This window comes from Echiichthys vipera, assembly GCF_963691815.1.
Source record: "Echiichthys vipera genome assembly, chromosome: 15".
NCBI classification, from domain to species: Eukaryota; Metazoa; Chordata; class Actinopteri; order Perciformes; family Trachinidae; genus Echiichthys; species Echiichthys vipera.
In genome coordinates, this window is record NC_139840.1 from 10102736 (window position 1) to 10121858 (window position 19123).

A 19123-nucleotide genomic window follows, 5' to 3' on the forward strand; every position below is an offset into this window, starting at 1 on the left:
AGCTGTCTCTCAACTTTGTGTGTCATTAAGAGGCCATGGTCTGAATGCAGAAGAAGCCGTTTCTTATATGGGGGTGGGGGGTCCCATCAAGTTTTTCCAGTTCCGCCACAATTTCCACCAGCCTAGCCCGTTCAGCTCTCCTCATTTGAGAAACATAGGATATCACTTGTCCTTCGATAGTAGCTTTAAGTGCCACTGCTGACATCAGGTGTGTTGTTAAACTCTATGTAAGAGTGGATTTGAGTCGCAACAAAATCTTTAAACTTACTATCCGACAATAAGTGTGAGCTGAACCTCCATGGTGAACGTGGAATTGTATCTCGTGGAAAACTAATGTCAACTGTGGTAGGGGCGTGGTCAGAAGGGATTATTGATTAATATTTACATGCATTCACGCAGTTGAGGAGGTTGTTATCGATTAAGAAGAAATCGATTCGGGAGAATGTGTGGTGTACATGGGAAAACAAGGAGAAAGCTTTCTCATGGGGGTTTCTAGACCTCCAAGGATCCCAAATTCCCCTCTGTGATGCATATGTTTTTACTATGTGTGCTGATTTGGATAGCATAACCTGTGTGGGAGAAGATCTTTCAAGAGTCACATCCTGCACCAGGTTGAAGTCTCCGCCTATGATAATGCGATGACTGTCAGCGTTAGCCTTGTAAAAAACTCTTCATCGTCCCAGGTGGGCGCATAAACTGAAACTAAGACCACTGGTGTGTTCTGGAGTGTGCCTGAAACTATGACATAGCGGCCGTCAGTATCTTGGATTACATTTGTCGGCTCAAACAGGACCCTTTTATGAATGATGATAGTTGCCCCTCTAACTCTATCTGTACATTTCGAGTGGAATAGGTGGCTCATCCACACACTCTTAATACGTGAGGTGTCACATTCTGGTGATGAAAACCTTTGCGAAGAAGGCTGTCGGCCGCGGCCCCTCCACTGCTTCAGGTACGCCAATCACACAGAGATTAATCCGCCAGCTGCGGGACTCTAGGTCGCTGACTTTAGCCAGTAGCTAAACATTTCTCTCTGTTAGCACGGCACAGGAGGCCTCCAGCATTAGCAGACGCGCGTCTTGTAGATTTGAAGTTACCTCGAAGGAGCCTATCTTCTGAGCGTGGTCGGACACTGTGGCATGGACGTGGTCCACCATTGCTTTGAGTATTGAAATAGAGGCTTTGAGATCAGCAGAGAGGTCTTTGAATTCGGTGTAGAGGGCTGTACAGTGCTCTGCCCAGAAGTGAGCAATAACAACCATGGTAATCTCGCCGCCTGTCTACTCCATCTCAGCCTAACCGGAAGTCGAAAAAAAGATAAATGTTTGAAAGAGATTAAGTTTGATAACAGTTATGGATAAACGGTTGAAAGAGTTAAACGTTATGATAAATGGTTGAAATAGCTAGCCTATGGTATGGATAAATGGTTGGAAGAGTTAATGTAAGGTAAAAATTGTGGCTGAAATAATTAGTTAAAAGTGGGCTGGATGGTTGAAAGAATTAACGTTGCTGCTTTTCATACGCGGAATACACACAAATAAATATGTGTTATTAATTACGGCACCTTACTTTTTGTTGTTGTTATATGTACAAGAAATGCTTAAGAATAGTCTGAAACGTTAGCTGAAAGTTATGTTAAATCTTTACCAAACCAAGCATTTCTCATGAAATTATTGTAATATCCACTTTTTGTATCATTGATAGTGTTCAAAATCATCCAAAATCAACTAAAAAGAACACATTAACATGATGGGAGGTCACGGACTGTTGGGGTACGTCTGCCTGTTGAGTTGTTTAACTGTTTTCTGCTAATGTTTTCTATAGTTTCCATAGCTTCCATACTGTATATATTCCACTGACACATGCTGGAGGCAGTACATGCTACGTGGCACAATCCAAACATCCGGAGCCTGCACCGAACAAACAGTAGTGTTGGCATGCTGGTCCTAATGGCCCTGCACTTCTACAGCAGCAGCAGCTTCATTAGTGGCCTACCTCTCCTCATGGCTTCAGCTCCCTCCATGTTGTTAAATAAAAAACGCAAGAACTGCGTTTTCTCACTGACATCAATAATTTTTGAAAACATTAAGATCTTTTTTAAATAAGGGTTTATTTGTCTGGCCAATGAGGACGAAAAAATGACAACATCAGCTCTTTTCTGACTCATAAGCTCCCATATAAAACGGCTCAGTAACTGAATTCAAGGAGGGCATCAAGTTCGAAAACATCAACATCAAAAAATCTAGTGAAAGGTCTGAAGTAGTATTGCACCACTGAAATCAAATGAGTCACGTATCTGTCATCCTGGACAATATTGCTGACACATTTGTCAATATACTGATGCAACACAGTAGCTATTTCAGAAATATATGTCTATTTTTTAGAATTATTTTCAGTCAGTTCCTACAGAGAGACTGTTCCTGTGGAGATTAAGCACTGAAATGAAAACAGAAAGATTTATCTGACTCACTCGAGGAGGTTATTGTTATTTACTGCTAGATTTTGTTTTATATATATATACTTCTTCTTGTGCATCATCAGGACTACCTCTTGCTCTGCTGTTTCCACTGAATGTTTTATCACTACCACCTCTGTGACAGCCTCAGGCACTGCTTTATGAATCTGCTCTCCTGGAACAGAGGCCTCAAGCTGAGTGGATTTAACAGCATACAGTGTTTAAATCCGCGCCCACTGAGCAGTTTATGTGAATTTCAAATCTCAAAATCAACTAGTGGCTTAGATGCAATGTCACCTTGCATGTTAACCCCAAATTCCAAACCTATGAGGAAAGAAACTGTGCTAAATGGCACCTTGTTCATGTTTCACCACTGAAAGCGGCCGTGCTGCTCACCTCTCCTAATTACAGGACCCCTATTGGATGGACGGATGGCAGCGCAGGAGCCAATCCTGGAGCGCCTACCAGCATGCCAGAGCCGTATGACATGCCTTTTTGTTTTTAATGATCAAGGGGGCTCCTTTAAAATGTTTCCTTGCCTGGCTGTCCCATAGGTAGAGGGTTTAGACAGCTCAGACAACCACAGTGCAGCAAGCCCCCCCCTCAAGAAGCTCGATCCAGAGAGCCGCTGGATCCAGAGGTGATCACAGGAGGCCAGAACTTCAGCACCGTTGCAGGTAAGGATGACTGGTGTGAATGCTGCATGTTGCTAAAGTGTAGATGTTTGCAGTTCATAGAGCCACAGCCACTGCCTGCAACCTCACTCTTCGTCTTTGGATGAAAAGTGAGAAGGTCTTGTGTGAGTGTGAAACTGTAGAAGGCAATCTCTCTTTTTGAGTACAGCAGCTGTAATTCTTCATACAGAAGAACATTTCAAACTTTTTCCTGTTTGATTGTTCAGATGAGTGGCTTTATTTGATATTCTGATATTCATAATTAAAGTCTTAGTTTTCTCAGTAATCCCTGAAAAGGCTGTGTTACAGCATGTCCCCAATCCCCTCTGTTGTCTTGGTATCAGCCAGTTACATAAAAGCTCTCTCTTTGTTTAGAGTCCATTGTCTTAGACACAAAACAGCCAAAGTACAGTTACTTTCTGATATTACTGTGTAATGCTTTATTAAGTATCCTCAAATACAGTTCTGTTACAACATGATCAGTGAATATTGTTTCTGTCTTTTTACCTCAGAAAGCACATTAAACAGAAAATGGCACGTGTTGGACGACCTTCGCTTTTCCTGATCCACACAGGATTCCTGTTAGCCATTGTTTTATTACCAGGTGAGACTTGATTTACACATTTGAAATGATTTTGACTTTATTTGATCTTTGTTGCAAAAATTTAGTTGGCAGAGAGATGGAAATTTACTATATAATGGTAACTGTTCCTTTGAACATTTATAGCTGCGCTTGTAGGGGTGAAGTCATGAAAAATGCTTCTTTCGTATTAACGCTTCAGGAACATTTATAATAACATAAAATAATAGTAATACAATATATTCTTCGATATAACAATCACATACTTGTGATACTTTTGATAGTACTATATATTCTTCTGATAATAATTCTGTACTTCTTTATTACGGGCTCTTGACCTCAGTATTTCTGAGCGCTGGCACATTAATACATGGTACAGAATTATAGAGACATCATTACTGTCATCTCTTTAATACTCAAATACCATACCGTCTTGGTGTGCAAGGCACCCTGTAAATCTTTCTAGAGTCATAAAAAGACATATATTCCTACTCCTCTGGGAGATTTTCCACATTAATAAATCAGAAGGACCAGAAGTTTCTGCTTTAATCAGCGGACTTGGCTTGTTTTCTCATAGTCGTAAACTTCTGAAGGAAACCCCCGGTGGAGCAGAAGACACTCCACATGTGGAAACAGGGATGTACACAGACGTGTCTCCTCCCTCCAGCCTTCCATGTTTACAGTGCATTGGTAATTGGTTTGTGTGAGGGCCGACTCTTTGTAGTTTTACAGGTTAACTTTAAGGAGGCCCCCAGTAGTTGCACAAACTCCACCGTTCTGGCTCAAAGCCAAACAGAGTGTGCTTGGGGCTGGGTGAAGGTCTGCAGGAGGAGGAGGAGGAGGAGGAGGAGGGGGGGGTGTTAAATCTGCAGGATGTTGCCTGCGTTGGGGCGCCAGAGCCCCAGCACCTGCCGTGTTTCACCCAGGGGCTTATTAACAGGTCAGCGTTTTCCTGATGTTGGGGGAAAGCTCAACATCTGGTCCTAGTCAGCGAGCGTCCCTGCTGCTGCTAATGTGGATGCTCCTTCTGTTTTTACAGAGTTTCTGGGGGCCGTTCCAGTGGAGCAGCACAGGGAGGAGGAAGGTGAGGACCTGTGTCGTGGCATGAGGGACACATTGGCTTGGACTTTTAAAACCTTAAATCACAGACATTTATAAGAGAGCATTCAACTATTCTAACGCTCTTCTATTCAGCCAGTAACTGTGGTCACAATAACACACCATTACAATCCAATTACTACACTATTTTCATATGGATTAATCAATGGCCCAAATAAGCTGGTTCCAGCCTCTCAAATGTGATGATTTCTTGATTTTCTTTGCCTCAAATGATACTTAACCAGATATTTTGCATAGTGAAGAAGTCATCTTTGGCATCTAGGAGTCTAATGGGCATTTGTATTATTTACTTTATATTAACATTTAATAGACCGGGCGATTAACTAACTAATCTAATTGAACGTATTCAGCCAATTAGTTAATGATGAAATGAATCATGCAGCCCTGATCCAAACCAAAAACCCTGCAAGTGTTCAGTTTTTGTTGGCAGTGTCTCAGAGAATAGTGCAGAGGGGCTACAGTTTGCGATGTTGTTGTATTGGATCACTTCATATGAGATCTAAGTTGTTCCCGGGGAGATGAAATAACAGAGGCATCAAACAAGCAATATGACGCTGCCCATCTATTCAAATCAAATACCAAGGAACATCTTGTACACAAACCTTTTAAACACATATTTTGAGCTAAACACAAACATAAATATTTTACATCTTCTAGGAATGGTTTGATATTTTATGAAATAAGCATATTTACTGAGCTTAAGTTAGAGAGAAAGAATGAGACCATTCTCTTGTCTTCATGGTAAATATGATGTTAGAGCCAGGAGTCAGCTGGCTTAGCATAAAGGAGGAAACAGCTTAAAGCTATAACAGCATGAACATCATTTGCTAATTATTGAGCTTAAGAGGTGGTGGTAGGTAGATTTTGATAAATGGAAGCAGATGGCAAATCATGACAGCCAAATAGTATAGCTGAAATAGTTCAATATTCGATCCAGCTCAATATCTTTTCATTGATTCACTCGTCTAACAAAATCCATTCAAATATTGTTAAATGCCTAAATATTAATATATGCAATGAGCAATGAATCTAGATTAATTAATCACAAAGCATGCAGTTATTTAGGCCTTAAGATGTTGCTTCTTGTGTATACGTTGAATTGCAGATGATTTTCACACTCAGTTCACAATACAAATCTATCAAATAACTTACTTACTCTAAGTGCTTTACATGATTATATATATAAAAAATTAGGTCCACACAATATTCCACTTACTATATTATGCCGTTACATAAATAAAAGTAAAGTATGCAACATAACTAAGACTTTCCTGTTATTTTCTTCTTAAACAACTTCCCCCTGGGATTATTAAAGTATTTCTGATTCTGATGCGGATTATCTGGGCCTTTAAATAGTGAAATAGTAATTAAGATTATCATGAGTCTGATGACATAAAAATACACACACTGTGCAATTGAAAACATGTCTCTCTCCCTCGGATCTTTCTACATCATTTGTAAATTCTGGCTCCGGCACACTTTGTTGAGTTCGCTCTCTGCCCTCAGAGCATGCGGTGTCTGGTGATGTGAAGGCGGAGGCCATGGAGAACCTGAACACACTGGTCCGCAACAAAAGGAACGTCCCTGTCTTGGCTGTGCCCCAGTTCAAACGCCTGCCAGACTTCTGGGGATGGTACAAGTACTTCATGGACAGCCACAACCAGGAGGGAGTGAGTGGAGTTTGTTGCACATTAATTATTCAGTTTCTCCGAGGATTATGATTCAGTGCTTTTTTCCCTCTTATAAACCAGTTTTCATTTTAAGGAGAGTTTATTTATTCGTATTGTAGATGTACTCAATATTTCATGTCAAAAAGATTGAAACAGCTCGTGACCATGATAAAAAAAAGTGTTATGTAAGTGTACATAAAAGTAAAAGCATGACATTGCCCTCCTATTATGCAATTATCAAGTTACTCATCAATTCAAGTCATGTTGCAGCATGTGTTCTGGTCCCAGTGGATGCTCTGTGGTTTAAGAGTTGGGCTGTATGGATGATTAACAAGACAATGAGCTGAAAAAGAACATCGCTCTTCAGAGGATTTGTGTGAAAGTGTTCATCTACCAAGGGCTTTGTTTTAAATGATTTTATTTTTAGTTTCATTTTTGCTCTCTATGGCATGCAAACCATATGGAGTCAGAGTAGATTTATGATTGTGTGATCTTTTCACCCAATATTTCAGGTTGAGGATCTGGATCGTCTGTACCTGGCCTACCTGCAGAACAAGCACAGGTCAGAGGAGGGCCCGACCTTTAACCACTACCTCAAGCATCTCAGTGAAATCTACAAAACTTGTGCCAATTCAGATGATCCAGAGTGCATCTCCGAGTCCACCAGCAAGCCGAAGGCTGCAGTAGTGATGCCCGCCCCCATCAAGTCTGCTGCCGTCAGGATGTGCAACCCTTACCTTGACCCTTACTGCCTATTCCCCCTCGCCCATAAGGCTGCCCCGGAGCCAGAGCCAGCTCCAGCCAAGGTGCCAGCCCCTATCCTAACCCCCATGCTTCCCATGCCCCTGAAGAGCCCCACCGGCTTCTACTACTATGCCCCTGTCCTGGAGCCATTCCTCAGTGATGGACAGAGGTCTGAGCTGCTGAGGATCTGCAACCCTGAGGATGTGGAGTGTCTGCAGTATCACCTGAGGGCAGCTTATGGCTACCGCCCGGCCCCTGGTCCAGCCCCATCCTACGCCGCCCTCAAATGTGACCCCAAGGACCCCTACTGCATGCCCCCTCTGGTTCACAAAGCCCCCACCGGCTTCTACCACCTGCTCTACCCCAGCTGTGACCCAGCAGTCGACCCTCTGTGTGTGACCAACGTCGCTGCTCCCGCTCCCCTCGCTGCAGAGGAGGCCCCGAAAGAGCAACACTGCAACCCTCTCTTTGACGCCGGATGCAACCCCCTGACCGCCACCAAGCTGTCCGGCCTCACCAAGCCCGTGCTGGAGTACGCGCCCAAGGACGTGCCCGCACCTCCTCCTGCTGCTCCTCTGACCTGCGACCCTCGCTATGACCCATTCTGCATACTGGCAGCCGCTGCTGCCCTGCGCAAGCCTGCTCCACAGATCCCCGAGCACCAGGTCTGAATTTGAAGTCCTGCTACTAGGATACTATAGTTAAATGTTTTGACTAATCTAGTGTAATCTTGCTCGTTGAATGGTTCTATTAATAGTTTATTCCTTTTCATTTGGTTTATTAAATGAGGTAGTGAAATTAGAATGGGTGTTGCATAATGCTTTCACTTGCTGTATATGATCTGCTTTGCATCTGTTCTGAACCAAAAACACAAATCAATCAATCAACCAGGTCCGCTACAAGCTTGGCATCCGTGGCAAGACCAAGGAGGGCTACGACTGCTATGTGCACTATGACAAAGACTGCACCCCGGTGATGTCTGGCCCCAAGGCCAAGGCTGACATCAAGGCTCCAGCCAAGCCCTTCTGCCATCCCTTCGACCCCAACTGTGGCAAGTTTGCTTCACCCTCCGGAATCGAGGCCCCAAAGCCAGCCAAGGACGGCATAATCCTGCCCGACCCCGACTGCGACCCCGAGTTCGACTACAACTGCCGCCTGCGTCGCGCAGAGCCAGCTGCAGCTGCTGATGAGCCCGCAGCTACTAAGGAGGAAGCTGCTGATGAGCCTGCCAAGGAGGCCGCCGTCCCACGCTTTGAAGACTTCCTCAGGGGCGTCATGAGCCAGCACAAGTAGATTTCAGAAATAACAGAATCAACACCTGCTTGATAATCTACCCGGCAGAATGGAGCCCACTCTGTAGGTCCTAATCTTTATGGACTTCATGGACCACAGCCTTTTACAAAATAAGTCCATACAAAACTATAAAATATCAGAAAATATTGCAGTTTTAATAATGATTTTCTCAGAAAATCTGAAGGTATCCTAGTTTTGGTCTGTTTTTATAAAAAAAAGGAAGAATTCAAGAGGGCCAAGCAACATAGAACATGTGAAACTTGTGTATCAAATACTTCATGTTTGTATGTTTGTAGAAAAGCGTTGTATGTAAAGATGTGTGATAGTTTAGGGGTAGTTGGAATTTGTGTTAGCGGGCAAGAATTTCTCTCTGTTGTACATTCTCTGTTTCCATTTGAGTTACCCTATTTAATGTTGTTTTTCACATTTTTCTGTAACTCCAAACCTCATAATTCTCCATCTGTTTAGTTTCTATGAAGTTCTAAATAAAATTAATTAAAATGATTTAAAAAAACTTGAACCATCAGCCTGGTTTTATTCTGACTGACTTTAACTATGGAGCCTATGCACACAGCATTTCATCACATCTGCCTCCAGATGTTGTAACTAATATACAGCATGTAGTAGAACCAGCTGGCACCAGTTTATGTCCCACGTTTATAAAAAAATAGGTCATAATTGCTTCATCTACACATTTTAGATTCACAGATAATCACCACAAATACGGGTTTTGCATTATAGTAGTCCACCCCTCACTGCAATATCTCCAATGACCTACAGATGCATTTTTGAGAAAGAAAGCTGGAAAGCCTGCGATTACGTTTTGTGATTAGTGTTTTCTAGGTAATTAGTGTAATAACATACATTTAAAAATGGATGAATACCTTTGTTGAGAGACTGAATTAAGTGTTTCAAAAAATATTAAAATAGATATAATAGACTATCTTATATAGCGGCAGGCTGCCTACAGGCACAATGCATAACAGAGTTAATCACACAGCCGTATAGGTTTTATTTCACTGTTTTGAGACATAAAGCTGCAGCCAAATCATATAGGCTCATGTTTAGCCAAAACTTACTGTTTAATATTGTGAGGACCGGACTAGTTACCAAACAGCAGAGCCAAAGCTCAATGTTATATTTTGTTATTTTCTACATTTTCTTATTCATGTTGATTTTAATATTAAATGTTCTTAATATCCTATAGAAAATATTCTATTAAATAAATATTGTGTGTTCATACCTCATTCTGTTCTGCAAAGATCTACTTATTCTCAGACTGACAGATGGATCAAACTGTAAAGGAGGGAGGATTGTCGAGGGAGCACTGGGGTGTCAGGTGTGACTGTGTAGCAAATGGGTTACATGGCTCATGGGTCAGGTCGGAGGGCCCTTGAGCAGAATTTATCTCAAGGCAGGAAGGTTAGGACTGGCTCTGGTCTGATGGGAATGTCATTTGCAGGAATTTGGTCATAAACCAAAGTATTGGACGGATAAAAAACACAGGCCTGATGATGGAGCGAGACTAAAAGTTTAAGAACTGAATGCTAGCCACACTGCTAGCATGGCTAAACACTCGACAACAACTTGTGTTTCCAATAACAATATCAAAGTTGTCCACAACCGTCTGAATAACAGTATAATGGTTAAGAAAAGTAAATCTTAAAATAAGGGCCTGGTCGGGCAACATGATGACGATTTCTGTATGTTGTAAGGATGTTGTATCAAAACTGCTAACCTTAACTGTGACTGTGGGAGCAGGTGTTTGTATTCTCAAACACACACGGTCATGTATGAGCAGAAGGATTCATATTTGCATATCACACAACAGATGCATCATGCAGTGTGTGTCCATACTGAAGCCTTTAGTTTACCAGCTGACAAAATACAACTACAAATTTAGTCTTCGGTTGATAAATGAACATATTTTTACAACCTCAAGGTGGTTGTAAAAAGAAGAGAAATACTAAAAGATCAGCCGTGGTATTTTGAAACCTTGTACTTTAGATATGAACTGCAGCTGTGGGCTACAAGGACTGAAGTCTGCTTTTCAATAACCAACTTTTCAGCAGTTCCGAGACACAGCAGTCGCCTCGAGGAGACAAACACTGCTGCTACTGCTGCTTCTGACAGTTTTAAAGGCAGATAACACACAGCCGGGTCCAGTAATGACTGCCTGAACACAACATGCACTCCAGAAAGCCCCATGGAGGTATGTTCCTAATTGTAGCTGCTGTCCTGAAACGTTTAAACTTGTGCTAAGTTAAGTTATCCTGGAATTAAAACGTTCTGAAGCAAGACAAGTTTCATTCAAGTTCAGTCAGGATTTTACACTTTTATTGTACTTTAATTTGCTTATGCATTACTCTACATATATTTGATAACTTAAGTTACTTCAGAGATTCAGATTAATAATACAAAATATATCCAACAAATAGATAATGATGTTTTATTATACTTGTAGGTTAAGATTCCCATTGTGATTGATGCAACAGTGATTACAATCCAATAATATAGTATACATGATTCTGCATAGGTACTTTTGCACATTTACTAAAGCAACATTTTGAAAACAGTGCTTTTACTTGTAACAGAGAATCTTTACACTGTATTGCTACTTTTACTTAAGTAAAAAAACAAACTAAATTCTTATTTCACCACTGCTTTAGGCTGTTTGATCCAATTGATCTCAATGCAGATAAAAAGGCAATCATTTCAGAACATATTCAACTTTTAAAGGAAAGTTTTCAAATCAAGTCTTTCACTTTTTTATTTGCTTCACTCCGCCTCAATCCAATAAAAGTATTTCTTTAATCAAGTCAAAATCATTTTGAGAAAGGGCATCATGCAAAAATGTTTCCCTTCAATTTGAAGTGGGAACCCTAATATTTACATGCAGCCTCCAGCAGGTGGCACTGATCTCCACAGGCTCCAAATATTGAGGCTGTCTGTGCTTCACTTAATGTTTCAATACAGGTGCACCAGCTGTCTGTACCTGCTGTCTCATGAGTTGTTTTAATAGACGATAGACTATACAGTTGGAATGTAAAACCCATAAAACATTAACTACTGTAATTCATCTTTGTTATCATATCAGTTAGACTACCTCCTCTTAGATGCGGGACTAAACATTTTATCTTTAATCTAAACAATACATACCAATTTATGAAAGAAAAGGAATCTTTGATATCTGAGATATTGTAAAAGCTACATGAAAGTGTCGCTCAAAATTTTGAATTTCATCAAAGGTCGTCTCGGGGGAGCAGAGATCAAACAGTGTGAGGAGGAGAAAGAGAAAATGTTTGGAATCAATTTCACGCCTCTGTGAAGAATAATTGCTGTGGATTTTAAACATTATGATATCAAGATAAGCACCTTTGAGCTTGTCACAGTGGAACGTATTTAGTCTACTGGTTTTATCACGGCTCCCTGTTTTGTGTTAATTACGAAGAAACTGATGAATTTATCTGCCGTGAAAACCCTTTTCCCGCCAGCTTCTGTCTGTACCTGACAGACAGAAGACACATATCGCAGTGTGTCTTTTTCCTGGGTCATTCACATCAGAACATTTATATCAACAGGCCTACATTATGCATGGAGAGTCCATGGTAAGCTTCTGCTTTTTACTGACATTGGTTTCATAAAAAAGTGCTCCATCAGAGGTTTTTCTTGACATAAACAGGCATAGAGGTTGTCCTCTGCACCAACAACCCTTTATATCCTGAATCCATTATATAGAGGCATGACTGACAAAACTATCGGATACACAGCATGTATTAATAACTCACTGGGAAATACACTTTTCAGTGGTACAGAAATGGAGCAAACGCTGAGCGTGGTTGGCTGAGTGTTTGATGTCTGCGGCCTTTGTAGTCGAGCAAAAACTCTCCACCAGTGGACTGACGGAGTCTAAAGTAGCAACGTGAAGAATGGGATTTCATTTTCTTCGCCTCATCTTCTGGAGCTTAATGCTTTTTATACGAGAGAGGCATTACAGTGAAAAAGTTACACTCATGCCGTAAAATTGACAGGGTGTTGAATCTGGCAATCGAGGCACCTGTGCACTTGAGATACAAATGATAATTATGTTTTGTGGACCGGTTTCTGTTCTCCGTGTTATTATTAATTTTTGCTATTTCAAAGAAATGATGGATCATGCAAATGATTAGCAGAGTGGGAGACTCAAAGTTGTGTGAGGAAAGTGAGTGTGACAGGCAGAGAGAGCCAGCTGCTTGAAAGGTCAGCGCTGACTAAGCTCCCAGTTTGTTTTTGCATTAAGTGAAATAACTTTTTTGTATATAGATGTATTTTCGGATGTAACTTTTATTTAGTTTTCTTGAAAATTACCTAGTTTGTTTAAATTATGTTATTCCAAATATATTAAGCTAAAATTAGGCTGATTATGTGTTTAATCCATCATTATTTTTGCTGCACTGCTAAACACATGAAACATAACACAGAAGCTGCCGCTCCTTTGTTATCACCTTGTTGCCCTCTCAACATTCATGGTTTGAAGTCAGCTGTAAGTCACAGGGAGACCACGAACATGGAGACACACCCCACAGAGACTGAAAGGTGCTGCTTCTGTTCCTGCACTAAAATCAGTTTTCCTGCACAAACAACATTCCCTCTAATAAATCTGGCCCTCGATATTTTTTTTACCAGAAGAAAAGCCTGCAGCTTTGTAAGTAATTACATCAAGACATTTAAAGAGCTTTCTCCCCTGCCAAGACTGTATAAGCCTGTTATATATATATATATATATAGTAAAGTAATTGTGTTATTTCATCAGATGAATTTAAGTGCCTGGTAGTTTACAGTACACCCACCCATCTGTCCCGCACAGTAACACACAGTGACTTAGGTAAGTAACTTTAATCTGACTACTGATTTGGAAATAGAAACATGTTTGACTGGCCTACTGGTTACTGAAAAAAAAGGAGTCTGATTAGAGTAGCGTTACTAAGTAGGCTAACGTGTTAGTGGCCCATCCAATCAATGATATTTCTGCAGTGTGTACTATAGCTGGATGAATGGATGCATGAATTCATGGAAGAATCTCGTACCTGTAGCTGCCTCTCATGAAAGGAAAATAATATTCTACCACGCAGCTATTCTACCAATCAAAATACCAGAAATATTGGCATTCTGCTCTGAGCTCTGGGTTGGCGGCGCTTGTTCTGGCTTTAGCCGACGTTTGTCACCCTACCGCAGCCAGACTGGGATCAAAATAACCTCTGACTGATACCTGATGGCAAAAGGCAACCCATGTGTTACTAATGCGATTATGAAAGCTCAAATTAGCATACAAATTACTCCTAAAGATAGATTTTAGTTTTTTGTGAAACTTTTTCATTTCATTTTTTTGCTACCCCAAACAGCTAGCTACCTGGTTAGCTTGATCGCTAACTGGACAACAACTGCAAACTATCACAACTGTAGAACAATAACAATCAACCTGGCAAAGCAGGGATATGTAGAATTAGACGGTGGAGAAATGAAATGACAGCATGCTTTCTCTTTTTCACTCTTCATAATCCCTAAAAGTCAACCAGACCATGTTGGGCTCCTTACGCCACTCAAAAAATGTCATTTCTTACTCATTACTAATAAAGTAATTAGTTTTTAGCTTCACCATGCTAATGAGTCGATTACTTAATTATTAGTCCCTGCCAACAGTAATTTGTAATCTCAAAATCAATATCAATTTAATGGGGATTGAAAAACAGCAACACAGAGGCTCTGCTGTCTGAACCAAGACGACAAACTTCTCTCTCTCCTCCTTTCCACCCTGCCGAAGGCAGTTCATACCACCTCCACTCCTGATCTTACTGTCCAAAAGCCTACCACGACGACGTCACACGCGCAGAACTGATTTTTTCTCTTTGACTCTAATCTCAACTCAGCAATGTAGTATTCTTGGCAACAATTTGATATTTTAATGGATTAATGGCATAATAACTTTATAGTCGGTGCTACATTATCATCAGTGGTGTTCATGCTAATGTAAATTATTTAGGATGATGTAGTTGTGCAGCAAATCTTATATCACTGTTTGCAGGGGGAGTGTGTACATTATCGTGTGCCAATGCCAATGCTATTAGTGCATCGTTGAAATGTTTATTATTCTCTCTATAGTGAAAATGTGTGGTTGACCTACACAATACAGCCAATTCAGGGATATTTCCAGATCATTCTCCCGGAAATAAACAGTAAGCTTTCTCTTCCGCCCAGCGTGGTGGTCCTGCTCTCCCTGCTTGAGGTATGTGGCGTGTGCTACATGTTAGCGTTACTTTGAATGTGTAAACATCTGTGAAATGTACAGTATTCCAGGTGTGTGCTGAGCTGCTCCAGTGTGTGTCAAAATAATAGCTTACAGAAATCCTGGTGTGACTGTCCACTTGTTGCGGCCCATTGTCATCAGCGACCACTGATGAGGAGCGTTGTGCGTTCAGCCAAATTAATCGAGTCATTACTGACATTTTATATATATAATATAATATAATTTTATACATTTAATTTCAACACTGAAGTGACAAAGAGGTTGTCGTTCTTCACCACAAACGAGCAACTCCAATCAGCTGACTGAAATTGCTTTGAGGATAACGATGACCTGGACAAATAAGAACATTCACAGGCTTATGAGCAACTCCAATCTGCTGAGGAGATGTGTTTGAAAGATTCAGACACAAGTAAGATGGACCGTATTTGTCAGGTTCAAAAGATGTCTCTCTTTGAGTTATTTTCTCTGTTTCTTAGCTCTGGAGCTAATTGCTATTATTGCAATCACTCTGTCTTCCCATAAACCGCCGTAAAAAACGAAGATATTGATGGTTGTCAGCTGATCTGATCAGTGTTGGCTGGCCACTTCTTTAATTCATTAACTGCATGGTGTATGGTCTTTCAGATGCAATCTAGCCTTGAATAACAGTGAGCTGCCCTGACAGGCTTTGTCATCGATCTGTCCTAGCTCGGCGGCTCTGCCAGCAGAGATCAGACCCATGGGTAAACCTGGAGCCGCCTGTCATTCGTCAGCATTACTCACACCACGATGAACGAGGAAGAGGAGGAGCAGGGCGAAGAAGACGGAATGGGAGCGAAGGGAAAGCTGTGGTTTATGATGGATATTTGCACAAAGATACAGCAGGCTGAGAGGAGAATGGCAAAACACATGGACAGATGGAGACTTAGAGAGAGACCACAGACTGTATAAAATAGGCCACTGTGATGCTTTATCGTCTATTTAACTCTAACACTATAAACACAAGAAAAGAAGCGGATTGTCGCTTGCCGCAAGAATTACAGCTCTGCGGCAGGGAGACGCGTTGACCTGTGTTTTCAGTTTAAATGGAACCATATTCTACAAAATTATCATCATGCTATATTGAAGAAGACATAAGACTAGCTTTCGAGACCATAAACGCATTAGGAAAGTGTTTGAAGAGGTAATAAATCAAGTAAGAATAAGATCATTTTCCCATTGACTTCGATACAATCTGACTGCTTTTTGCAACCAGTGGAGTCGCCCCCTGCTGGACATTTGATAGAATGCAGGTTTAAACATTTCCACATTAGCCTCACTTTTCTGAAGCTACATCCACTTCTTTTATATAGTCTCTATAAAGAGAGACTGACAAGGGGAGTGAAATAGAAAATGAGTGAAGGAAATTGACAGATGTACAGATGAGATGGCCTGAAGGGTGAAGGAGTCAAGACAGCTCTGGGACATTTGATGGGATTTAAAAAAACATACTGCACTCCATTATTGTTATTCAGCAGTCCTCCAGGTCTTGTGGACAACGATTTTAGCTGACTTTGCTACAAACACAGCTCCTCGCTAAGTCTTGGCCTTGGAGGTTGCGAGGGAGACCCGGGCGCTGTGGGAGTTTTCTCGGCTGCTTGAGTCAGCACGGGGTTTATGCTGACAGCGAGGCCTCAACACCCTGCTCCTCCAGAGAGGACTGGGGGAATATCATTACTTCCAATCAAACCTGCAGTCTATGAATGGTAATGAGGACACACACAAAAAAACAGAATCTAGCTGAATTTAGCTCCTCTGTACATTTATCACACCCAGTACCACGCTGTTGTGCTGCCCGAGGACACAACACATATTGGATTCAGCACACGGAGGGTGACTGAAGTGAAAAGCATCAGTACGAGCTCTGCTGTTCCAAAGTAAAGTTTTCAATATTCACTCTCTCTGTGTAACTTAGAGAATTGGCTCCATCTTTGAACAAGAATCCCAACACATAAAATCTGCAAATATTAAGTCATTCATCACAGACAGCAAACAGTCCCTGCAGTGAATTACTGTTGCACTTGATATGCTGCTTGTTGAGTGAGACAGTCAACAACAGAGAGCTTGTTTTGGACTTTGTTCAAAAGTAGATGTTCTGGAGCCCGTAAATACACAAAGTCGCATACAACAAAATTCATGTAATTTTAGCAGAAACAGGAAGTTTGAGTCAGAAGTGTTTCCAGCCTCAGGAGGGCTGCTGTCGAGAATTTTTTAGGGGGCCATGTTGGAAATATTCCCTCAGCAGCACAAAGGCATCATACTCTTCCTTTAAAATTGAAAACAAAGTGAAGCGAGCTATCAGAGGGCATGTTTAAAACATTTAACGGAAATATGACGCACATCTTTCAGCCCTTTTTTTTTCATCTTTTGGACACAAATGTTTTTTTTTCTTGTTCAAAGGCAGATATGCTGTCAAAGCGTTTTTCTGCCGCAGGGTTTATTTATAATTTAAAAACTTTATTTTCTACCTTGGTCTCAACACAAGCTTTTTTTTAAATTCACACATCTAAAAACTAATAGAGGCTGTTGGCTTTCAAGAAAGGCGTACTGTAAAGTGGATTAAGGAAACAATACCACATTTACCCCACAGATTTTAGGTGACTGTGGGCTTTTTAAAGCTTGTTTTAAGATGTGTTTTTCCTTTTGTACATTAGCATGTTAAAAGCATGTGAAACGCACGCTGTATCCGCTATAGTGAAAAGTAATCACCCGCTGCTGAGCGCTGGCTTTGAAGCATCTGCTGCCCAGAATATTCAGTATGAATTTCTTATAGTTGCTGCATCTTTTACTCTTGTGCTCTCGAAGTCGACTTCCCAGGTTAGACTCTCTACATCTCTTTGACCCAAATACTCTCAGATCGCTGTCAAACACGCCACATGTTTGTGCTTAACACGGATTTGTGTAGTGAAACATCTTCAGGGCTTTCAGCTGGAAGCAACATACTGTACCTCTGAGTGGCTGATTCTACTGTATGTGAAGATATCAGTATTTGCACTTGCGGGGGTTGCTATCATATAAGATTTGTTTTCAAAAGCCAGAGACAGTAGACTCACATCACATGTCCCTGAAGTTCAACACATTTACTCATGTCAATAGTTCACCGCAGTGGAGTGGAAGGGAAAGCAGAGGCAACTGCCAAAGCCATTTTGTTTTGCCACCTTCATTTCTCCCGCAGCAACCTTAGAGGAACAGACTCTCAGTGTCAGTTGTTTTCTTCTGTTTCACTCACAGCTCCATGCCCCTGAGGTACGTTCACATCTTTACTTTTTGTTCTTCACTAATGAAAGTCTTTAACTGTAACAACAATGCAGTCTTCAATAATACATCCTGGGCGTTTTTTTCTCACGTCAAACATAATTTACATGCAAGAAGGAAGACAAAAGTTTAAAAAATAGCTTTTAGTCGATGGTGAGCGTGTCTGGGACTTAAAGTTTGGCATTTTGGGAGATATGTATCAGTATTGGTCCTGTCATCTCACTCTCGGTAAGAAAACACAATCTGTAAGAGTATTTGCCAAAATGTTGAACACTTAAAGATGAAGTTACAGCCAGCAGCCAGTGAGCGTAGCGTATGTGTTGTTTAGACAGATCCAGGCTAGCTGTTTAGCTAAGCTAACAGGCTGGACTTAAGATGGACTGGCTGCAGTATAGGTCATAAACCCCGCCTTCATCAAAGTACATTTTAAATAAATGTAATTTTTTAGGTATTTCTGGTCATGCTGGTGGTTGAAAATGGAGTGAAACGTCATGATTGACAGCTCTGATTGACTCCCAACTCGTCGAGAAGGTGTATGGACGGGACTTCGCCCGATCTCTACTGTGCAGACTATGGCTCCAAAATTACAAGATGGCAGCGCCCATATCCAGAATATTTCATCTTCAGTTTTGTACAGTAGGAGGAGACGTATCTACAATCTTAATATACAGTCTATGGACTGTAGCCTTATATTAGACAAATAGTGTCAAAGTGGTATCGTTCTTCTCATCTGACTCTCGGCAAGAGTATTTCACTAGGAGCACTTGTTCGTTACTTATATACTTAAAAAATAAATCAATGCACTGCTGCGTCTTGGGGTATACAGCGATGTGAGAAACCCTGGAAAATTCCAGAACCGATCATTATAACAGTAGTAGGGCTTTTTATCTTGGAGTTTATATGCTTTTAATTTGGTCTGTCTCTGAAGCAAACGGAGCTGAGGCCGACGTAATGAAACAGATGGTTAAAAACCTGCTTGGAGGAATTCACTTTCTGTTTAACAGGCATGTTGAGAACATGCCTCTCAGCTGT

General features: G+C 41.1%; 1 protein-coding gene across 1 annotated transcript; it reads left to right on the top strand.

Annotated features, from left to right (window-relative positions):
* Positions 1 to 900: 900 nt before the first annotated feature.
* Positions 901 to 8535, top strand: and2 (actinodin2; the record flags this gene model as incomplete). The annotated part of the gene is made up of 6 exons (XM_083928590.1): positions 901 to 952; positions 3010 to 3132; positions 4749 to 4793; positions 6335 to 6498; positions 7011 to 7907; positions 8134 to 8535. 6 exons carry the CDS (start codon positions 901 to 903, stop codon positions 8533 to 8535), a joined length of 1683 nt encoding a protein of 560 aa, XP_083784716.1.
* Between the last annotated feature and the right edge of the window lie 10588 nt (positions 8536 to 19123).